General features: G+C 43.9%; 1 protein-coding gene across 2 annotated transcripts in view; it reads left to right on the top strand.

The window, feature by feature from the left end:
- The window catches only part of DTD1 (D-aminoacyl-tRNA deacylase 1), a 205,470-nt gene that overhangs the window by 171,073 nt on the left and 9,583 nt on the right, over positions 1–24,814 (top strand). For both annotated transcript variants that reach the window (XM_047853831.1, XM_047853830.1), the window contains exon 5: positions 18,385–18,556. In XM_047853831.1, the coding sequence (XP_047709787.1) occupies positions 18,385–18,537 (153 nt within the window). In that variant the 3' untranslated portion in view covers positions 18,538–18,556. The remainder of the gene's footprint in view (positions 1–18,384; positions 18,557–24,814) is intronic.

Here is a 24,814-nt window from a genome sequence, read left to right on the forward strand (position 1 = left end):
TGCAATATATGGCCTTCGGTGCCTTTTTTTTTTTTTTCCACTTAGCATAATGTTTTCAGTGTTCAGCCACATTGTAGGATGTATCACTAGTTTAGTCCTTTTATTTCCAAATCATACTCTGTTGGATGGCCATACCAAATTTTACCCGTTCATCAGGTGATGGACATTTGTGTTGCCTCCACTTGCTGGGTATCATGAATAATGCTGCTAGGGAGTGCTATATGCAGGCTATTGAACTGTCATTTTGACTACATCTCTTGCTGAGTACAGAAAAGGTGTGAAGGGGACAAGATGAGGCAGGGAATATCGCTAGGTAGTTACAGAAGTCTCTAAGTCTTTTCCACACTTCTTTAGGTGTGGAATCTTGGGTTTTAGCTAAAATCCCATGCAGAACCAGAGTTTAGAAAACAGATTAAAGGGAGCTACCCTTGACAGTGGTGTGGAGACCTAGAATCCCTTGCCTTCAGCATCTCCCTTCTGTGGGGCTGATGGTGGTGGTGGTAGTAGTTGCTTTTTGAAAAGTTACAAAAGTTGGTCATATTGGTCAAAGAGGGGTTCCCATGGGCAGTGTGACTGGCTGGAGGAGAAGGAAGAAGCCAAGAGCCAAAAGAAATGAAATGGAGAGTTTGGGAGAATCAGAGCCTAGGTGCTGATGGCTGAGAGTGGCATACCGAGTTTTACTCTTCTGAAGGTGAGAATTCTGGGTAGGGGGTAGCTATTGGAATAAGGAGCCCTGGGAACTACGAGGTTGGGAAGCTGGGTGGACCTTGATTAGAAATAGTGTTGCCCAGGGTGATAGTGAGGCCTGGGCCAGAGACTGTGATGGGGGCTCTGTCTGGAGGTCAGAAGAAGAAGGATAGAAGGTGGTGTGGCCCCAGCTTATAAACTCCGCCCTTCCTGGGGTGGAGTGAATACATTGGGGACAACCTGGGGAGGAAGGGAAGCAGGGAGAGGCAGGCCTCCTAGTGGGTAGTGGGCAGGAGGGTAAGGTGGAGTGGAAGTTCTTCCCTGGGGGGCCTTCGGAGGAAGCATTATCCACATGGGACAGGTGGCCTAAGGTAAGGCAGAGGGGAGGCTACTGTAGAAGAGGGGCCTGTGTATACCATGGAATGGAGTTCCTGGATGAGAGATGGGGCCGCAGGAAAGAAAGCCAGAGCTTCGAACAGAGTGTGTGTTTATGTGTTTACAAGGGGTGGAGGGGGAGAGGCCTGGAGGGGTTTCGATTTGGTGAAAGCCATTGACTCAGAGTCTCATGAGCCCCTAGTAGCCCCCTGCCTCCCTGTCTGGCATAGACCACTTAGTGAGTAGTAGCAACCCCTCAACTATAAGGCTGGTGGGATAAAGTGGCTGAAAGGTCCCAGGGAGGTGTGGGAAGATGGAAGGCAGTCACAGTGGGGTGGATGGCTTTTGGTCAGTGGGGGTGGGAGTCACTTCTTCCCTCCATAACCTCCATTAGCCCCTCTCCAAATTGGCTCACTGCGATCTAATTGAAGACGGTGCTCCTCTACATCCTCAGATTAAGATAAGCCCTTTAGCCCGGTGTGTCTCAAAGTTAAGGTGCACATGAACCCCCGGAGGGTCTGTTCCAACACAGACTCTGATACTGCAGGTCTGGATGGGACCAGAGAGTCTGTCTTTCCGTCTAACTCCTAGGAAATGCTTGGAGCATCTTGGAGCGGCCGGGGAAGCTGGGTGGACCCATCTCCAAACAGGTTGTTGTCGCTCAGCCTCTTTTCTTTTGGTGTCTGGATGTGGGAATTTAGAAAGTAGAGGGAAGCAGAATAACCAAAGGTTGTCTTTTTAGGACTTTATCGGCATAAGAAACTTGACAACAGCACCTGATTAGGATGCAATAGGTCTTCCTCCTAGTGCAGAGTGGGGCTGATGCGTTAGGAGAAGCACTTATACTGTTCCCTGGGTCTGTTTAGTAATATGTGTATTTTGAGGCAGGGGAATCAAAACAGTAGGACCACTAGATGAGCAATGCTTCTATTCTCTGATTTCATTGTTAGCAAATTTCCTCTCAGGAGGGGATACTCCTGATAGCATCCTGAAAAATGAGTTGTGCCCAGTTACAAGTTTATCTTGAAGCGGGGTGGAGCAGCTTTCATTTGTACCGAAACTATAGCTGATGCTTAGTACAAATATGTTTTCTCCCACACAAATGGCATTCATGAGCATTTTAGTGGTGGTTTGCTAACATTTCTTTATAGAGGTAAATAGTAATGATAGCAATCATCAGATTTCAGAGAAAGTTTGCCTACTACAGTTCTGGTTTCTAGTGTGTTTTCTGCATGTGGACGCTGAGACTAAGTAAGCAAGCCCCGCCACGTTGCAGGGGCATTCGGAGCTGAAGTTGCAGTCGAATCCTTGGGAGTGTCAGAATAATACTATTGAAGAGCACTTCCTTTTCTCTGATAGGCTGTATCCTTGAGAACTGTAAGTTTGTGACCAGGAGTTTTTTCCTCTGTAGATATTCTCTTTGGAGGCAAGTCAGATTGTTGGAACTGTTTGGGCAAAGGAGTGACTAAAGATGAAGTGTCGTCACTCTTGTGTTCTAAAAAAATTATTACACAATATTTGATAGCTGGAAGAGAATGTATATAAAACACATGTGTGTACATTGAGATGAACACCCAAGGATCTGCCTCCTAGCTTAAGAGTAGAGCATGTGCCCTACGCAGGGAGCCTTCCTGTTTCCATCCTTCACCACTGTCTCCCACCTCACCTGCCTGGCTATGACCACTGTACCACATCCTGTGGCAGTCAGCTCTGTTCCTCTCTTTCAAAATGGCTTTAGGCACATGTGTATCACTAAGCGGCAGTGTGTGGCTTTCTTGTTTAAGGATAAAGAGATGAGAATTGTAGCTTCTGATGACTGCAGTCACAGGCTTTTTTATAGCAACACCTCAAATCAGGTGAATCAATTTGTACAGAATGTCCCATACTTTATTTAAAGAATCCCTTTTATAGTAGAGTTTTAGGTTGCCCCACAGTTTTAACTATTGTAAAAACCAGTGCAGTGAACATATTTTTGCATGTTATCTTTGTGTACTAAGCCACTTGTTTTCCACAAGATGGATCTGAAGAGGTGGAATTACTGGGTCATACTGTGCTTATTAGTGCTTTGAAATGGGCATTGCCAACTTTTGCCCCAAAGGCCCAAATTTACAGTCTCCATCACCAATAATATATAATGTTCTTTTCCAAAAACTCTTTCATAGGCTGAGTATTATCATTGTTTAATCCTTGGCAACTTGATGAATAATCATATATTGTATCTTACTGTTTTTATTTGCGTCAACTTAATTGCTAGTGAAGTTGGACATCTTTTTCATAAACTTATTACGTGTTTGCATTTCTTCACACTTAAAAAAATGTGAGTCTGGATTTTTGGATCCTGATAAGTTTGATTAATTTCTCATTTGCATTTTTTAATTCACTAGCTAGTTCTGGAACTTATATAACTCACTTTATTGGTTACATTACTTAACACAGTTTCCATTATTACTCTCTCAAGAGGCTCCAATTCTATGAGTAATTTATTTACACTTTTTTTTTTCTTTTAAGGATAGGAATGGCTGTAATACTTTCTGAATACTGGCATGTTTGCAGACATCCTGGTCAATAGGGAATATTTGGGTCACTGTCTTTTACCCTCAGACCCTGCAGGCATTGTCCTGATGCTTGGTTGGCTTTCTTCTTTCCCTTTGTCCACTCGTCTTTCATCATGCAGTCAGTCTTTCATTGCTCCAACACGCTGTTTGTTAGTTGTTCCTGTGTCCTGATTCCCTGGTGGCATTTAGTGGCATGGAAGAGAAGATTGTGCCCTCTGGATTTCTTTTAAATTTCTCTGATGGTTGGTTCTCCTAGGACATGCTTGAGCCTTTCCATAGCTGAGGTTGTCCTCTGGTGATGGCTTTGCTTATTGTTTTTTCTGTATTTGCTGTGATCTCTTCTTTTACAAATTTTGTCCTGCAGCTGACTTCTAAGTTTCTGCTTTTTCTTATTGTCTCTTCTCTCGATATTGGAAGGATTATATGACTTCATTTTCCTGAATCATTAACTTTTTTTGTGTGGTATTGGATCTGTTACTATAGCCACTATATGAGTTTTCTTTCTTAAACAAATTTTAAATTGTTTATTAAAGTAATTATGTGCATACACTCAGATCAATGGAACAGAATAGAGAACCCAGAAATGGACCCACAAACGTATGGCCAACTAATCTTTGACAAAGCAGGAAAGAATATCCAATGGAATAAAGACAGTCTCTTCAGCAAGTGGGGCTGGGAAAACTGGACAGCGGCATGCAGAGGAATGAACCTGGACGACTTTCTTATACCAGACACAAAAATAAACTCAAAATGGATGCAAGACCTCAATGTAAGACAGGAAGCCATCAAAATCCTTGAGGAGAAAGCAGGCAAAAACCTCTTTGATCTTGCCTGCAGCAACTTCTTACTCAGCACGTCTCCAGAGTCAAGGGAAACAAAAGCAAAAATGAACTACTGGGACCTCATCAAAATAAAAAGCTTCTGCACAGCGAAGGAAACAATCAGCAAAACTAAAAGGCAACCGACAGAATGGGAGAAGATATTTGGAAACGACATAGCAGATAAAGAGTTAGTATCCAAAATCTATAAAGAACTTATCAAACTCAACAGCCAAAAAATAAATAATCCAGTGAAGAAATGGGCAAAAGACATGAAAAGACACTTCTCCAAAGAAGACATCCAGATGGCCAACTGACACATGAATAAATGCTCAACATCATCATCATCAGGGAAATACAAATCAAAACCACAATGAGATACCACCTCACACCTGTCAGATGGCTAACATTAACAACTCAGGAAACAACAGATGTTGGCAAGGATGCAGAGAAAGAGGATCTCTTTTGCATTGTTGGTGGGAATGCAAGCTGGTGTAGCCACCCTGGAAAACAGTATGGAGATTCCTCAAAAAACTAAAAATAGAACCATCCTATGACCCAGCAATTGTACTGCTAGGTATTTACCCATGGGATACAGGTGTGCTGTTTTGAAGGGACATATGCACCCCAATGTTTATAGCAGCACTATCAGCAATAGCCAAAGCATGGAAAGAGCCCAAATACCCATCAATGGATGAATGGATAAAGAAGATGTGGTATATATATACAATGGAGTATTACTTAGCAATCAAAAAGAATGAAATCTTGCCATTTGCTACTATGTGGATGGAACTAGAGGGTATTAGGCTAACTAAAATTAGAGAAAGACAAAAATCATGTGACTTCACTCATATGAGGCCTTTAAGAGACAAAACACAGGTGCCTGGGTGGCTCAGTTGAGCGTCCAGCTTCGACGTGGGTCATGATCTCACAGTTCGTGGGTTCAAGCCCCGCATGGGGCTCTGTGCTGGCAGATCAGAGCCTGGAACCTGCTTCGGATTCTGTGTCTCTCTCTCTCTTTTCCCCTCCCCTGCTCATGCTCTGTCTCTCTCCCAAAAATAAATAAACATTTTAAAAAAAAATTTAGAAAGACAAAACAGATGAACATAAGGGAAACAAAAATAAGATAAAAACAGGGAGGGGGACAAAACATAAGAGACTCTTAAATATGGAGAACAAACGGGGTTACTGGAGGGATTGTGGGAGGGGGAATGGGCTAAATGGGTAAGGGGCATTAAGGAATCTACTCCTGAAGTCATTGTTGCACTATATGCTAACTAATTTGGATGTAAAATAAAATAAAATAATTATGTGCATAATTAAAAATCAGGTAATAACTCCCTTTGCCTGCTTTTCCTCATCCACCCAAATGAGCAGCTTTAGCATATTTTAAGCTATTTCCTTTGGTACTTTCTTCTCTATCCCTAAACAATAACCTTTTACTGTTTCTTAATATATTAAAGTCTGGCATTATTTCATGCTACTTAGCACTGTTCACCTCCTACCCTCTCCATCTCTCTAGTATTATATAATTATTAATTTATTCTTGATATATTTTTAGGTTTATTTCTTTATTTTTGAGAGAGAGAGAGAGAGAGAGACAGAATCCCAAGCCGGCTCTACTCTGTCAGCGCAGAGCTCATTGGAGGGCTCGAATCCACGAACCCTGAGATCACAACCTGAGCTGAAACCAATAGTCCGACAATTAACCAACTCAGCCATCCGGGAACCCCTGATAACATTTTTTTTTTAATTTTTTTTTTTTCTTCAACGTTTTTGTTTATTTTTGGGACAGAGAGAGACAGAGCATGAACGGGGGAGGGGCAGAGAGAGAGGGAGACACAGAATCGGAAACAGGCTCCAGGCTCCGAGCCATCAGCCCAGAGCCTGACGCGGGGCTCGAACTCACGGACTGCGAGATCATGACCTGGCTGAAGTCGGACGCTTAACCGACTGCGCCACCCAGGCGCCCCGATAACATTATTTTTAATTAAATTAATAAATTGTGTTTACACTGTCATGACTCTGTAACTGTTAGTTACCACAGAGTCAAACTGTATTTTAGGGTTTTTTTTTTTTTTTCTTTTCAGCCTTTTGCTTTTCTGGGAGTATGAACTTGTCTTTCTCTTCTTGAAATTTTACTGAAAGTACTGTATTTACTCCTTCTCCCAAACTGCTGTTTGCCAGGCATCCCCTCTGTGAGAACCCACCTCTGAAACCCTCACCCTGCTCCCCATGGATGGGTCACTCGCCAGGCTGCCAATCCCTCATCTTGCCTAAGCCTGGCCATGATTTCTCTCCCAGAGAATGTCCACTGTTTCTTTGGGTCCAATGTCTTCCTCTTTTCTGGATTATTGTTATTTTGTACAGTAATTCTTCATTGTTCCCAATCTGCTTCATTGGCATTTGTACAACATATAGACCAAGTGGGGCAGAGAAAATGTCCCACTCCCCCTTTTTAAAGACTTGCAAATTGAAGAAACATTTTGAATCATTTAAAGAACACTATTGATTTGAAATGCTTGTGAACAGTTTTCTGTTACCAATTATGCCCTGGAATAGTAAGACTGAAATTGCTTTAGTGTCTCCTTAAACTTTGCTACAGTTCATGATTATGAACCAGACATGTGCCAACAGCGTGATAGATGTTGACTTCATTCTCAAGTAGATATTGACCAAAGAGTTGCCTGTTATTTCTGCCCTCACATAGCTTATGGCCTAAAAAACAATAAATGCACATAGGCACGGAGGAGGAAAGAACCCATTTGCTTGGTGTGTGGAGTAGAAGACGGCCAGCCTCTGGACTCCCAAATGCTGTGGGTTGTTCCTTCACTTATGGTGGAGGAGAAGTGCTTACTTCTTTTCCGTAACTCTTGAAATTTTAAAATTAGCCACCATCTAAGGAAAAGCCCAGGTCACTGATATAATGAAAAGTTGAGGATTGTTAGAAGTGCAGTGATACCCTGTTCTCCAGTAGAGTTAGGCAATGGACTGCAACATAATAAAAACCTTGGCTACTAGAATATGGAGTGTGCCATGTAGATGGGTGATCAGTGTTCACAACATCAGTATATGTAATAAAATGTCACAGGATTACACTCCTGACTTGCTCAGTTGTCCCTTCACGTGTCTGCATCATTTAGGGCTGTGAGTGGGGTTGGAATCCTAAGTATTGCCACTGCCTTCCAGTGTCCAAGCGTGTAAACCAGTGTAGGATACTGGTTAGTAGGGGGCCAGGTAACAAGTTACACATAGCGAATTATCACGTTAGAACATGGCTTATTTTGAAGAATTGAAATGTTTCAGGTTTGGGTCTTCCTAGAGTAAGAGGATTTAGATAAAGGTAGTTAATTTGGGAGGTCTTCCAGGAAGCATAGTGAGACAGGACAGAGAAAAGCCTATTAAGGCTGTGTTGATGATCCCTGGGACCCTCTGGGGGACTATGTAGAACATATTTCAGAGTTGGCATGATGGGTGAGGAAGCTGAGGTTTTGAACCCTTCAAGTCTCATTTCTTGGTGACTGAGCTCACTCCTAGAGGTGTTGACTTCCTGATTATTCTGGCCTGCCCTGCACTCAGGCCTCACCCCTGCCCATGGCCAGGGGGTGTCCTGAGGCAGAGAGTTGCAGGTCGGAAGTCATGCGCTTACAGGCCGTTGCCCGCTGACACTGCAGTGACCTCTGCACTGGGGGACACGGCGGGCCCTGGTAGCATCTGCTGCAGGGGACTAACTTGGAGATCTGAGGGCAGCTGCACCGATAGAGAAACACATGCCTGGGCTGACCTTGAAGCCCTTGGTACATCCCACAGTGGCCTAAAATAAGCCCCACTGGGGCCTAAAGTGTGTGCCTGCGTGGTGAGAGAGTACACCGAAGGAGACTTAGTGAGGTAGAAATAATAGGAAAGACCACTGAACACCCCCATCCTCAACCCTCCGTCATTTTTGCATGCCTAAGAGGGTTTTTGTAAACAATGGGGAATTAGAAAATAAAATTAGCTTGCACGATTTCAGATGGGAACAGATGCCTGCCTGCTTGCTTTTTTTTTTAATTCCCACAAAAACCTCAAGCAGAGTTAATAATGTATGAAAATTAGGTACCATGTGTGTACTTTGCTTCGTAATGTTTTTATTAAGCAGCCCGTTGATTTAAAAATAACACGACAGTTGACATAATGGCAGACGCCGTGGTGTATATGGAAACATCCTCTTCGAATGTTCTGTCAGGTTTTCCATTACAGAAGGAATTTTTTTTAAAAAAAGCTTTCAGAATTATCACATAATACTAAATTATATCAAATTACAATTTGATAAAACAAATTGCCCAACTACAAATTCCAGTTCCTTTTTTGAAAATGGCCTGGTCAATTAGAGACAGTCTGTAGAAGTTTTACAGATTGTTTAAAATTCCACAGTAGATTCACACTTCTTTCTTCTCAAATTTTTATCCATATCATTTGCTGGTTGGAATTTGCCTTCTCTTCTTTCCCCGTCGCACCCTCTGCCACTCTCGCCTGTAAGCAGTAAAAAGAAACAAGGAGAAGCCGAGGGATTTCCAGTCCCTGTTCTGAAGGCAAAGCGAGTCTATACTAAGTTGATCTGCAGTGTTGCACTAGTAGGTGAAGTATCCCCTCCCAGAGTGCCATTCCCTGAAGAATCCACTTCTAAAGGTGTCCCAGTCCATTCTGGAAGGGTAGCCGACGGCTCCAATCACTGTGCTAGCCCCTTTGGGCTCTACTGCATCTCCACGGTAGTAATGCAAGGTTGCCTCCCGGTTTATGTGGTCTAGGAAAGCACATTGAGTCACAGGGAAGTCCAGTAATTCAGCCTAACCCTCAGGAGGTTCACTGCTGATTGAATATTTCTGTATTCTACAGTGCTTTACTTATACATTACCTTGGAATTATTAATCAACAAAGCTTATATCTAGTGTCAGCTTGTTCTGTTTATCTGCAGGGTGAGTGAAGATCACACAGGCAGTTTAAATGACTTGACAGAGTCAGGACATTTTTTACTAGCAGTGGGAGTTGCTGGACACTTAGGAAAGAGCATTGTGGAAAGTTCTAAAACTATTGAAATGAGTTAAGGGGGCTGATTGGTTTGGGGCATTTTTTCCTTTAACTCATGTCCTTACTTCTAAGGGAGCCTGGCTGGGCATGTCCTTCCTTTGCAGCATTCTGTGATGACCCAGTTGTGCCTCCTGACACCGACAGGGCCACAGGTGTGGGCCAGCGCCCTCAGAATAATAGGTATTTTAGAAAGTGATTGCAGAGGAGACATTTGATCTTTATAACTTGCACCATAAGACTTTCTTGGAATCTTTGCAAGGGGTTGGTTGGAACAGAACTTTTCCATCTACACTACGGTCTATAAAAATCATAGTAACTGACTTCATGGGGCTTGAGTTTTTCTTTTGTTATTTTCTTCACTCTCTAATTAGATTTTGCTCATATGTGGGACAGAATAGCCTGGCAGGAAATAACGAGCATTAAAATAACTCAAAGATGGGGCCATGGGGGCCGGCTCAGCATTGCCCTAGCAAGAATAGAGACCAGGTTTGCTGCCCTGGACCTGTGGCTAACCCCAGGAGCTCCTGTCCTGGTGAACATTTGCTCCTAAAAGGGGCAGGTCGACTGAAGGCTTGGCCAGGAGTCCAGAGACCTGGTGCTCTTCTTAGCCTGGGAGATGACTGGATGTGGTCTTGGGTTTGCTCTCTCTTGACTGACTTTGACTCTGTAGTGCTCAAAAGCAATCTGGGAATCATATCTCCCCTTGACTTCTTGGAATGCGAAAGGTGGCAAACTGGTTGTCATAATCTAAGGGGTCATTTATTTCCCGAGCATGAAGAAATTTTCAGCTTATGTCCATGGGGCCTTGGAGGAAAGAGATGCTCTCTTCTGTCTAGTGTAGGCTCAAAAAGAAGAAAGGGGAATATGTAAAGTGGTCTTCATGGGACATGTGGGAACTTGTGAGGACATCTATAAGAAGCTGTAGTTTTTCACCGGTAGTACCCCAAACCACGTTGGAAGCAAGTTTAAGACACCATCACTCTAAGAGTAATCCTTCCATCAGGAATTCTTGGGCACCTGTTTTGTTCTGAAATGATTTGTAAAGAAGTCGGTTTTCTAGGACCCCTTCAAACCTGCATCTGGCACCTTGCGGCCTGGCAGGCTTGGATGTTCCCCAGAGAAGCAGGCAGAGGTGACAGCAACAACAGATGTGGATCAGCTCTGCTTACACCCTTCCAGCCCACGTGGGTGTCCCTCACCTGAGCTTCTCCTGGAGTGGGTGGAGTCTAGGGGAGCCTGGAGTCCCACTGCCCACACAGCACTGAGCTCTCAGATTTTCTCATCAGGGTACTCCTGGCAGCTCATTAGTGTCCACAGAAGCCTGAAGTTACCCACTCACTTTGTGTTTTATGACACTGTCACACTGGAAGATTCCACAGTGTGAAATGATCAGTCTTTGAAGATCCCTCCAAAGTGCTGTTTTGTGTGTGAAAGGACAGAGCAGGTAAGAATGATCCCTGTGTGTTTGGTGCTTTCCACATGCCAGCTCGTATGCCCGTGCCACACTGTGTCCTCACTTGTGCCCTGGGCAGGCCGACTGGGCGGATAACCATGTAGCATTTACAGAAAAGCGAATGGAGGTGTGGAGGATTAAGTGGCTGCTCAGAAGTGCCTCCTTTTCACTTTCCAGTAAGCTGCTACCTGCATAAGAGACAGCTGTCTGCCCCAGAAACCAGACTCACTGGTAAGGCTGACACTCAGTGTGTGCTGCTGCGCGGGGGCCTCACACTGTTTCCTTCCCCCCAGATGCTGGGAAAGAGCTGTTCAGGCACAGAGGTAACATGAGCAACAGTTTGAGTGTCCCTTCTCTCTGGGGCTGTCACCTGGTCACTCTTCAAACAACAGGTCCTGTTCATTCATTTCTGCACTCACTCATCCAGGGTTTTGTGTGCCACACCATGCAAGTCACATTACTGTGGCTGTCTTAGCTAGGGGGGACCTTGGGGAACATTTGTTCCTAGGGCTCCCACATACCAGCAGCACCCCAGCCTGCCGTTTGCTCTGTCTGGTCTGTCCCCCAAGTCTCTGGTGATGGTTCCCACCAGCAGTGTGTTGACTCACCTGCCATTCCCGGATGGTGACACTTTGGTTTCTGCTGGTGGGGCACTCTCACCAGAATTCACCCTTCACTCTTTCTTGTATTTTCCTGGGTTGTCCCTGCCCCACCTTGGCCTCTTGCTCTTCAGCCTCTCCTTCTCTTCTGTCCTCTCTGCCTGTTGTTTTCTGGTAGGGTGGTCTGCACTGCCTATGCTTTCCACCTTCATGTGTCTGAAGAATCTTCATTGTTCTTGAAGAATCAATATACAGAGGATGCTGCTGGGCTCTGGAGTTCATGTGGCTTCTTAGCCCTCCTATAGGACACTGACCCGACCCTACCCTCAGCCATGGCTTCCATTGGCCCTCGCTGGCCTGCTTCTGCCAGTTCCTTCCTGACCTCCCTGAACTTGGGGCTTGCTCCCCCCCCCTTGAGACCCACCACCCTCTGGCTACTCTGTGTTCCTTGCTGTGATTCTCCGATACTGACTGCTTGCTTTGGTCGCCCCTCCTGCTCATAGCTGGGCCTCGAGAGCCCCTGTCCTGCCTGCATTCTCTTGATGCTGGCAGCAGACTGTTTCCTGCTCTGTATCTGCCATGTATCAGTGAATGGGCCTGGGGTTAGATTCCTCTCTCTCAGCCTGGCCTGCCTCTCCCACTGCTGTTGACAGGCCACACAGGGTGACATGGTCTTTTCCTGAGGATCAGTGCCAGGGATATCAGAGAACTAACTCTAGACCTTGTTCCTTTGAGCAGTTTTGCAATGGTGGCAGCTCTCAGAATGAGGAAGGGGTGTCTAGAGGTATGCAGAAGCCTCTGGAGAGCTGTGGCAGGGCCGAGCTGGGGGCGCCACTATCCTATAGGTGAGGTCATCTAGCTCCTTCCTCTTTAAGCCATACTCAGGTAGGTTTATAGCTCTAGCAGCTGAAAACAGAGTGTCTCATAAAATGCCCACTGAACTAAATGAGAATATGGGTGTTCAGTAGGTTATGTAACTTGCGTAAGTTTTCACAACATGCAAGTGGCTGAGATGGGACCAGACTCTAGGCCTACAGTTACCAAACTCCACATTGCTTTCAGGGAGCCACATGCCTTCTCTTGCTTAATTGGTGAACTTCATTTAAGGTGTATATTGAGGGGTGTCCGGGTGGCTCAGTTGGTTAAACATCCTATTTGAGCTCAGGTCATGATCTCACGGTTTATGAGTTCGAGCCCTGCATTGGGTTCTGCGCTGACAATGTGTAGAACCTGCTTGGGATTCCCTTCCCTTCTCTTCCCTTCCCTCCCTTTCCCTTCCCTTCCCTCTCTGCCCCTCCCCAACTTGTGCTTTCTTTCTCTCAAAATAAATAAATAACTTAAAAAAAAAGACGGGGGCGCCTGGGTGGCTCATCAGCCATGAGTTCGAGCCCCACATCGGGCTCTGCGCTGCCAGCTCAGAGCCTGGAGCCTGCTTCAGATTCTGTGTCTCCCCCTCTCTCTGCCCTTGCCCCACTCACGCTCTGTCTCTCTCTCTCTCAGAAACAAATAAACATTAAAAAAAAAAAGACATATATTGAGCACTGGCTTAGGAGTCCTGCCCCATTCTAGGTTTGAGGGACACAGAGGCAAACCAAGCAGGCCCCTGGCTTCCTGGGGCTGACTGTCCACCAGGTATATGGTTGGTGATGTCCACTCATGACAAGCCAGTATTCTAAGCACTTGATATGTATGAAGAGTAATATTATAATCCCCATTTTATTTTATTATTATTTTTTTAACGTTTATTTTATTTTTGGGACAGAGAGAGACAGAGCATGAACGGGGGAGGGGCAGAGAGAGAGGGAGACACAGAATCGGAAACAGGCTCCAGGCTCCGAGCCATCAGCCCAGAGCCTGACGCGGGGCTCGAACTCACGGACCGCGAGATCGTGACCTGGCTGAAGTCGGACGCTTAACCGACTGCGCCACCCAGGCGCCCCTATAATCCCCATTTTAAAGCAGAGAAAGCTGGGGGTGCTGTCAATCCTTGGCACTCTGCCTGTAGCATACAGCAGGCCAGTCTGTGATCCTTCTTTGCTCTTATCTTCTTTGCTAGATAATACACAGGGACCTCAAGGCCATCTCTGTGCCAAATTAAAGAGAAACTCGTCCAAATGCAGGTCTAGCTCCTTGGTGGTTTAGCAACAAGCTGCTGCAGGTTTTGCCTGTACATTTCTGTCTTGATGGTTGAAGAATTCAGAAAGCTCAAACACAATAACTCAACATTAATCAGCTGGGAACAAGGCTGGTTGATAAACCTGTGTTTATTAGGGAGAGAAACCTTTCTCTGCACCCCTCCCGCCCCCCGCAGGCCCCTCAGGTCCTGTTGGCTGTGATCTCCATTACTATGCCCATGAGATAGGAGGGTCAGAGATTGTCACTTCTGAAGTGGCAAGTTGCTGGGGTCAGCAGGGAGGGAGGAAGAAGCTGGGAAGACCTGTAGTGCCAGCAACTGATAGTGCTTTGCTTTGCTTTGCTTTGCTCTCCTCTCCTCTCCTCTCCTCTCCTCCCCTCCCCTCCCCTCCCCTCTCCCCTCCCCTCCCCTCCCCTCCCCTCCCCTCCCCTCCCCTCCCCTCCCCTCCTCCTCCCCTCCCCTCCCCCTCCCCTCCCCTCCCCTTTCCAAGTTGGTTTATTTTGAGAGAGAGAGCAAGCAAGCAGTGGGGAGAAGCAGAGAGATTGGGAGAAAGAGAATCCCAAGCAGGCTCTGTGCTGCCATCCTAGAGCCCAGTGTTGGGCTTGATCCTATGAACTGCAAGATCATGACCTGAGCAGAAAACCAAGAGTCAGATGCTTAACAGAGTGAGCCATCCAGGAGCCCTGACAGTGGTTTCTCTGTGGGACATTGATGATAATACCACTGTTATGGGTTGTTCAGAGCAAATGGGATCACACAGGTGGATGTGCCAAGTGGAGGTTCCTAACAGGTGGCTCATACCTGCCTCATTGACATTACATTTGTCCAGATGCTTAAAAAGAAATGTGAATGTCCTTAGGTGGGGTTTGTCCTCTCCAGTGTGGCTGCAGTCTCCACCATGCCCTGTTGTCTCATGCTTTGTTACTTCCCTCTTTTGCTACCTGCCTGGTCCTTCAAGGTATGTAGGTTTGCAAGCCCTACGTTAGTATCTGTGTTCAACTAGTTTATTCTTACATTTTGCTATTTGAGCATGGAAATCTTAACTACAAAGAAAATCCTTTATTTTCTCAGTGGATTTAATCATGAGTTGGGGTGTTTGGGATCTAGATATTCCCATCCCCCCTGCTTCATCCCCCAACGCCCAGCTTGCCAAGATCTACCATGAGAGGTACAGGCTGGCCATAGGACAGTTATCTGGCCCCTGGCAGTGTCTGTGTGCCCAGGGGAAGGTTGGATTTCTCCCCATGACACTAAGGCCTGTGTGGTTTGGACAGTGTTTCCTTTGCATTATGGACACCCTCATCAGTTAATTAAAAAACAAGCAAACAAACAAAAACCCAAAAGTACTCCATTTCAGTGTTTGTGGATCATGTGTTCACAGGGCCTGTACTGGTTTACATTCTCCTTGACATGCATCTCCCTGTGAATTTGAAAGCTGTTGACATTCTACATAATTCCATATGCATTACCAGTTTCTTTTCTGCTTCTTTTTCTTTCTTTCTCATTTGTTTTCTTAAAAAAATCCAACTGCTTTCTTGCCTTGAGATGCAAATTCCAAGTTTTGTCTGCCTTGGATTCCAAGTTTTCTTAGAAAAGGCTTCAATTTATTAGGGTAGTTCACAGTGTTCTCACAGAGAACTTTGAGGCATGGAACCATATGTGGTTGGGTTGTATTAAGATAAATAATGTAAGAGAATCAGCATCACATCATTTATAGAAACTCAGGCTATGCTTGTCACTTAAATAATTATCACACATGATTTACAAGTGTGGTCTGTGGTGGGAGGGGACAGGGTTGGGGTGAAAGGTCAAACCGATGTTTCCACAGTCTCACACTCTTTTGATGGCACCTCTGAGTCAGTGCAGCATCAGATAGGTACTGCAGGTACCCAAGGAACCTCGGAGAAACCTGCTTTAATTGGGAATGATTCCCTGCCACTCTCCCAGAGTTTGGTTTCTCACCAGCATTTAAGAGCAGAAAGTGAAGAACAGGTTGGGACAAATAGGCCTTTGCATGAGATTGAATCTTAGCAGTGGGGGGAGGCTTGGTGTGGTTAAGTCATTGGTGATGTTCACATTTTCTGTATTTATACCTCTGAAGAGGGGAAACATAATGGAGAGAGTCTCTTTTTAAAATAAAAATCATGCTTTCTTAGTGTCTAACTTAGAACATGTTCATGGTTTTCTATGTGTATGTGTATAATTTGTCTATAGATACGCGTATATTATACATACATGTATAAACACATACATAGACACTGATGTAAATGTAAGCTGCTGGCAGCAGAAGGCAACTTATCACAGTTCACTGCAGAACACTGATTTCCAGATGTTTGGATTTCATGAACTAGAAATATAAAAAGATAAAAAAGAAATTGGGGGGGGGGACGTCCAGCATAGAGTGCCAACTCTGTGTTTTCTAAGATCACTAACAAATTTTTTTTGGTGATGGCTATTAGCTAGACTTATCGTGGTGATCAGTTTGCAGTATATACAAATCAAATCATTATGTGTACACCTGAAACTCTTGTAATATTATATGTCAATTATATATAGCACAATAAAAAGTTTTTTTAATTGTCATAAAATACACATAAAATTTACCATCCTAGCTATTTTTAAATATACAGTTCAATAATGGTAAGTACATTCACATTGTGCAATCCAAGATCATTTTGCCAAAAACAAAAAAGGAGCAAGACAGAAGGATACCCATCTACTATCCTCATCATTTCATAAAGAAAAGGAGCATTTTAATTCCAAAAGAGGAATGGGGATGGAAGGCTGTCACCTTAGATACAGGAAATTCCTCCTTTATCTGTGGTAAAATAGTACAGAGAAAAATGCCACCAAGTACATGGTTCAGTAGCTGATACTTTCACAGCAAGACTTGAAGGAAGTTATGTGTTGGTTTACATCCCGGTGCAAGCATTTTACTGGTGGCATGGTCTAAGTGCTGGTAGCAAGCAGTTCACATACTACAACTGGTCAGCAGCCCTGTTCTATACCTGGTGTGTTTTTATAAAAGTAAAAGTTGACAGTTATGGTGTGAACCCATGTGTATTCATTCCACTGTGATTGCATTCTCTCCTCTGTCTCCCCATAGTTAACTATTGTACTGAAATTGGTTTGTATTCACCTAGTTCATACCATATCTGCATAAGCCCATTAGCAATATATAGTGTTGTTTTGTGTAAATGGAATCCTGCTGTATATAACCTTTGAAACTTAATTTGGTTTGCATAACATGATTTTAAAGACTTACCCATTTTGATATATGCAGATTTGCGTTATGGTATTGCTTTATTTGAGTATATATACCACATTACATTTATCTATCCTTATGTCAGTTGACATTTAGGCTGTTTGGGTTTTTGCTGATACAAACAGTAGTGTATTGCTCATTTCTGTGAGCCTTTCCTGTGCACACGAATGAGAATTTTTCCAGAGGAGTTACCTGGGAGGAGAGTTGATGGGTCAAAGGTGAAGTGATGTCTTTATTCACAAAATCTACTTAGCATGTTAACCAACCTCATTGTTTACTAGAGCTTTTCTGGTAAATGGGAAGTGGGAAAGACAGTGTTACAAGTCAACCAATTAATAAATGTGATTTTCTAGACCAAATTGAGAGCAGCTGATTGTTGATTGATCTTAAGGTTTTGCTCAGTCTGTCTGTAATCAAGAGATGATATGGCAGGTTGCTTGTAGTGAGTTTTCGTTGTGTGTTTGGATGTGGGACGTGGATCGGCAGGGGCAAGAAGCCAGCCCTTCATTTAGTTTCCCTCTTTCCATGTGAACTATAAAATGTTTGCAGTCTTTGTCTGGGAGGCAGATGAAACTGGGTGTTGCTGTCTCTCGGGCTTTGTTACAGATGGCTTTTTTGGTCTAAGAAAATCCTGTGGGCTCACACTTGGCCAATGTGCTCTGACAAGTTTCTCAGCAGGCCTTTCTGGAGTGGACTTGCTGTTGCTCAGGGTGTCAGATGATCTAAGTTTCTTTCAACTGTCTAGTCTGTGGTTTCCACTGGAGAAGTGGACCCTGGTTCCTCTGGAGTCGGGTGCCAGAGGCATGTCCCCCAGTCGGCCTGAAGGAAGTCTGAGAGGGCTCCCTGTGGCCAGTGTCCGTGTGTAGCCACCACATGGCCTACTAGGAACACTTGCGGTTTTGGCTATGGATAAGTTCAGTCTCAAAGAATAAATTGAGAATTGAGACGATGTCTAAATGTGCTTAATGTACTTTATTCGGAGCCTTCTCTGTTATCTTCAGCAAATAGTGGAGTGTTTTGATCAGTCTTTAGAAAACAGTAAGTGGGAAGACAGTTTGCTTAGAAAAAGCTGGAGAAACATCAGAGAAAAAAAAAACGGATAAAAGACTTTTATTTATAGGGCTCTTCTCATCTCAGCCTATCAGAGAAGCCTGTTAGCTGACCATTTTCAAATAGCACATGGCAGGATGAGTTATGGGTGGGGAAAGTTCGGAGAGATCACACACGTGACTAATCTGTGTCAACGACTCAGGTGCCTGACTGACTAACGTACATGTTGCTGGCCACTTGGCACATCTGAACCGTTACGGCACACAGGCTTATCAGACAGAAGCACTTTCAGTGGTTGCTACGTGGGAAGTAATCGGTGTTTTTGATATACAGGCACACGTTTACGTTTGTAAAACAAATCTTTTTACTTTTTATAATCAGCTGTCAAAGCTTGAAAAACAACAGCAGAGGAAAGAAAAGACCAGAGCCAAGGGGCCTTCCGAATCAAGCAAAGAAAGAAACGCCCCCCGAAAAGAAGACCGCAGTGCCAGCAGCGGGGCAGAGGGCGACGTGTCTTCTGAGCGGGAGCCGTAGACTTAAGGATGGAACTCAGGTAGGAGCCTCCCCTCCCTGCATAGCTCCATCTTCTGACATTTTGGGCAAATGGTAACAAATTGAGAACAGAATGGCTTTTGAGGCAGAATTCACTTTATGGACATTCATCCATAGCTTCCTGAAATCTGCCGCCTTCCTGGATGGAGAGAAAAGTTGAGGTGCGGGGTTGGGTTGGGGGTACCCATGGGCCTGGAGTGTTCTCCTTCCTCACTTGCCTTTGTCGGCTAACAACTGCCGCTACTGTGAGCATTTCCAGAGTGTTCGCAGATGTGTTTTCCGGACCTGGAGCCTCACCCAAACCGTTCCTGGCCATTGTGCCCTCCTCTCCATTGCTGCTCTCGGCAGCTCCAGCGGGGACCACAGTCACCTGCAGCCGCCTCCTCTCATAGCTGCCTACCCCATCCTTCAGTTCGCTCTGCCTGTCACAGCACCTTGTCACCTCCACACCCAGGAGTGCCTCTCAGCTCACTGTAGTAGTAGTCTCCCTCTCTGCCTGATGGTCAGAGGCATCTAAACCTTGACCTGGCTGTCTGATGGCCCTTTGCTCAAGTTTGTTCCCCCAGTGAGCACGTTATTGAGAGCCTCATACTTGCCGGAGTTCACAAGTTCAGGGAGAAGCAAAGGAATAATTGTAGCATGGTTTGTTGTGGGGGTGGTGGGAATGTGAGGCTCCGCGGAGGGGAGGATGTGTGGAAATGGGCAAACGAGGGGCAAGGTGGGAGCTGCCACAGCCAAGAGAAAAGCAGATGCAAACACTGGTGTGGGGAAGGACAGAGAGTTTTGGAACAGAGGTAGAGAAGAGTGGCTAGAACACTGCGTGCAAGTGGGCAGTGGGGTATCCAGGGAGCTTCTGTAGAATCAGACAAATAGGATTATGGGTCATAAGGGTCTGATGTGCAGTTGGGAAATTTGGGTTTCATCCTGAGGTGGCAGGGAACCTCTTAAGGTTCAAAGATACAAATGACATGATCAGGTGCAAAGTTTAAGGAGATGACTCCAGCAGCCATGGGGAGTGAGGCTGGAACCATCAGGCCAGTTAGTAGGTAGTAGCAGAAATCAAGAGAGGAGCAAGGTCTGGCCATACATTTCAGAGCTTTCAGCTTATACATAGTCTGTGGTTCAAACCATGTCAGCATATGGGTTCATCCTGGAGATGCTGAATGGTGAGAAAGGAGAACATTCTTAAGATGGCTTTCTGCCTTCTCTTTCCTTCTGAAAGGGAAGTCCATTTGTGAAATGACCTTTAGGATGCACACTACTAGACACTGAGATATACTAGAGAGTCTGTAGTGATAATTGGGTGTTGTGGAATTGGCTTGCAAACATAAACAGACCAAAGGAACAGAACAGAGAGCTCAGGAAGGTTATGTTGTTGATCCACTGATGGTTTTTTTTTAATGTTTGTTTAATTTTGAGAGAGAGAGATGAAGCGCAAACAGGGGAGGGGAAGAGAGGAAGAGAGGGAGACAGAGAATCTGAAGCAGGCTCCAGGCTCTGAGCTGTCAGCACAGAACCTGATGCGGGGCTTGAATTCATGAGCCATGAGATCATGACCTGAGCCGAAGTTGGACGCTCAACTGACTGAGCTGCCCAGGCGCCCTGATTCACTGACAGTTTTAAGGGGAGGGAGACGCTGGATAATAAATCCTGTAATGTCCTCTTGACTTTTCCCCTAATCACTCTGTTTCCTTCCAAGTAACTCCGGGAACAACAGAGCCATGGTCACTTGTCTTGGCTGATTTTTCTCACACTAATGGGAAAGCAAAGCAGGAATCAGAGAGAAGTTTTTTTCACACTCTGCTTCATTTGTCACAGTCACAAGCTCCCCCTTTTCTTGGCCTTGACCTAAAGACATGGGTTTTTATTCATGAACTGACACAGTTGGTGTGAGTTAGGGAGAGTCTTCTGAAGCTTGCTATGTGGTGTCTAAATAATTCACAAATACACAGTAATATTTTATGTGGCATTTGTATCATATAAAACTTCCATTCCCACTCCCTTAAAATTTCTGTGATGATTTGCTCATATCAGCTGTGAGTGTTGTCATCACAAATATTGCTAGTGCCTCTGACTTACAGTCTGTTCACTAACCCTAAATTTCTGAGGGGTGAATTGCACCACGCAGACAGTGCGCAGAGTGCCTTTTTAAGTTACTTTTACAGTTATGCTCATTAAGTGGGTCCAGCGGTCACACAGGATCTCACTGAATTCTTATTTCCATCCTGCCAATTTCTGTGTGACATTAAGTTATGTAATCTTTGCTTTCTTGGTTTTCTTTATTAACTAAGAGAGTCAAACTCATTCCTTTCACTAGTGGTGTTGTGAATGTCAGGCGGGTAAAGCCATAATGCCTGGTGACAGTGCTAGCAGGCTGGGGTGGGAGGGCAAGTTGAAGGGGACTCTCCCTATGTTTCTGTGGCACATCCCTTGCCCCCTGGCGATTGTGTTGGAGAGAGCACCCCAGCATCCACTCCTGACCCCTGGATGAAGGATGAAAGACTGGCTAATCTGATGGGCAGGGGATGACATTCATAATAGTAGGTGGTTCCTTGGTTCAGAAGCAAAATCCGGACCCAATATATTCTATTTCTGCTCCTTGAACTGAGGGCAGCTGCCCAGCCTACATGGCTTTTTATTCTTATGGCCCTACTCTGACACAGCACCATGTCTTTTCCATGTAGTTTTAAGATTATAAATAATAGCTTTTTCCTCAATGAGTATTGGGACCTTACAGTAAATTTTTAAAAATTGAATTTTCAGACTCCCATGATGAACTCAATGAATAGAAAAGTAGTAAATATAGAATCACTCCTCTCCCAGTAACCAAGCACAGCTTATCAACCTAAATGGACATGCGCACACATGCATGTGCACACACACACATTCAGATGTGCCTTGGACCTTGTATTTTCAAAATGGCTTTAAAAAATTCTTATGCCACCTAGTTGCATCTTTTCTTGATTATATTATCAACCTGCTCATATATTTTATAAATTTAATGTCTTGATTTTTGATGTAACTGTGTCTGTTCAGTACTACAAATCTTTGTTTTGTTTATTGAGGGGTGTTGTTGAATTCTACTCTTTATAACAGTGCAAAACATAACTTTCTATTTGAGTTAGATTTTGGCCTTAGAATAATCCCAGTAGAAAGGTATCCTGGACATTAGTTTCCTGTACCCAGTGGATAGCTTGGGAGTGATTTTGCCATCTCTATGGGCAAGAAAAATACCCGAATGCCTCATGCATAGAGAAGGAGACAGTAACTGTGTGTCACAGAACATGCTAGAGGACACATTCACAATAGAAAACAAGGGAAGAGGTGAAAGTGGGCATTTCTTTCCAACATCTCCCAGAGTTTAAGAGGTGAAATTTCTTATAGACTGGTAGGTATCTATTTTTGCTTTTCTAAAATTGATGGAAAAGTTAAAAACTGTAACCATATTTATTTTCAAGATATTGCTGATTGGGTAGTGTAGAACTTGGGGTAAATCCTACTACAGTTGACTCTTGAACAACACAGGTTTGACCTGTGTGGGTCTCCTTATACATGTTTGTTTGTTTGTTTTTTTTTCCCAATATATTGGAAACATTTTTGGAGGTTTACAACAATTTGCAAAAGCTTGCAGACAAACTGTGTAGCCTTAGAAATATAAAGAAATTAAGAAAAGGTTAGGAATGTCATGAATGCATAAAAAAATCTATGTAAGTACCAGTCTATTTTACCAGTTACTACCATAAAATATACATACATCTACTATAAAAAGTTAAAGTTTATCAAAATTTATACACACCAACACTTACGTGGCACCATTTGCAGTGGAGAGAAATGCAAACAAGTGAAAATGCGTAACTGCATAAATTAGCTATAGTACGTGCTATATACTACTGTAATAATTTCCTAGCCTGTGTTGCTATTACCGTGAGCTCAGGTGTTGTGAGTATCCACTTAAAACATCATGTGACGCTAATTATCTCTGCACGAACAGTTTGTCCCTGCCGTAAGTTGTGTATTGTAGTAAAATGTGATACCTCATGGTTCTTGCGTACTTTTCATCGTGTTTATTAGTACAATACCCTAAACCTTGAATAACACCATGGGACTCATCCAGAGTGCCACTAGTGATGCTCGAAGTGCTCCCAAGAAGCAGAGAAAAGTCTTAACACCACAAGAAAAAGTTGAATTGCTTAATATGTCTCATGGATTTAGGTCTGAAGCTTCAGTGCCCACCATCTCAAGATAATGAATCCAGCATCAGGAACATTGTAAAAAAAAAAAAAAAAAAAAAAAAAAAAAAAAAAAAAAAAAAAAAGAATTTATGTAGCCATTGCTGTAGCAATGCCAGCAGGCCTGAAAGCCTTGCACTTTTTATGAAATATCCTTTTATCTCATATTGGTAATGCAGCTTTTATGTCGGTACAGGATTGCTATAAGAAAGACATACCGGCACACCTGGGTGACTCAGGTGGTTAAACATCCGACTTGGCTCAGGTCATGATCTCACAGTTCTTGAGTTTCCAGCCCCGCATTGGGCTCCATGCTGACAGCATGGAGCCTGCTTGGTATTCTCTCTCTTTACCCCTCCCCCTGCTCTCTCAAAAAATAAATAAACTTAAAAAAAAGAAAGGCATACCTATAGACTCTTAAGATGATTTGAGAAAAAGTGAAATCATTATGTGACAACTTAGAGCAAAGAGAAAGAGCAACTTAAAGCAAAGAGAAAGATCTAAAGCTGGAGAATTTAATGCCAGCAAAGGATGGTTTTTATAATTTTAAAAAAATGTTTGGCTTTACAAATATCAAGATAATAGGAGAAGCAGCATCTGCCGATCAAGAGGCATCAGATGAGTTCCCAGATGCCACTGAGAAGATCATTGAAGAGAAAGGATATCTGTCTGAACAAGTTTTTAATGCAGACAAAAGTACCCTATCCTGAAGAAAATGTCCCAAAGGACATTTATTAGTAAGGAAGAGAAGCAAGTATCAGGATTTAAGACAGGAAGGGAGAGGCTAACTGCTGTTTTGTGTAAATGCAGTTGGGTTTATGATCAGGACTTCCCTAATCTATAAAGTTGCTAACCCCCCAAGCCTTAAAGGGGAATAAACACACACCAGCTGCTATCTTTTTGCTTGTATAACAAGAAGGCCTGGACAATGAGAACTCTTTTTCTGGATTGGTTCCATTGATGATTTGTTCCTGAAGTATGGGAGTACCTTGCCAGGAAGGGACTGCCTTTTAAAGATTTTTTGGTATTGGACAATGTCCCTGGCCACCCAGAACCCCGTGAGTCCAACACTGCAGGTATCAAATTGGTCTGTGGCCTGCAAACACATGATCTCTAATTCAGGCTGTAGATCAGGGAGTCATGAGGACATTGAGGGCTCATCACACACGGGACTCCATGGAAAACATTGTTAGTGCTATGGAAGAGAACTCTGATAGAACATCAAGAAGGTCTAGAAGGATTACTCCATTGAAGATGCCACTGTTCTAGAAAATTCTGTGAAAGCCATCAAGCCTGAAACGATAAATTCCTGTTGGAGAAAACTCTGTCCAGATATTGTACATGACTTCACAGGATTTATAACAAAACCAACCAAGGAAATCATGAAAGAGACTATTGATATGGTTTTAAAAAAGGTGAGTTGGGGGGGGTGGTAGAAGGGTTTCATGATATGGATCTTGGAGAAATTCAAGAACTAGTAGGCACCACAGAGGAATTAACAGAAGACGACTTGAGAGAGATGAATGCTTCCGAAACAGTTTCAGATGATGAGCAAGAAGGCATAGAAGCAGCAGTGCCAGAAAACAAATTGTTAGTCTGGCAGAAGGGTTCCAGTTATTCATGACTACTTTTGACTTCTTTTATGATTGGACACTGAAACTAAAGCAAAGGTGGAAGAATGATTGGTGCCATATAGAAACATTTGAAAACAGAAAAGAAAAAGCAAACAAGTCAGACAGAAATGACAATGTTTGGTATTTCCATACAGTTACACCGAGCGTGCCTGCCTCACCTGCCTCCCCTCCTACCTTCTCCACTTCCTCTGCTTTCCCGCCCCTGGGACAGCAAGACCAGCCCTCCTTCCTCCTCCTCTGCCAACTCAGCGTGAAGACAGTGAGGACGGAGACCTTTATGATGATCCACTTCTGCTTAATGAATAGAAAGTCATCATCATGGCATCCATACAGTTAATAAACTTAGGGTTGTCTATGTGTGTGTCCTTGTGTGAAAACCGATTAATTGTATGAGAC

The sequence above is a fragment of the Prionailurus viverrinus genome, chromosome A3 (assembly GCF_022837055.1).
Source record: "Prionailurus viverrinus isolate Anna chromosome A3, UM_Priviv_1.0, whole genome shotgun sequence".
Lineage (NCBI taxonomy): Eukaryota > Metazoa > Chordata > Mammalia > Carnivora > Felidae > Prionailurus > Prionailurus viverrinus.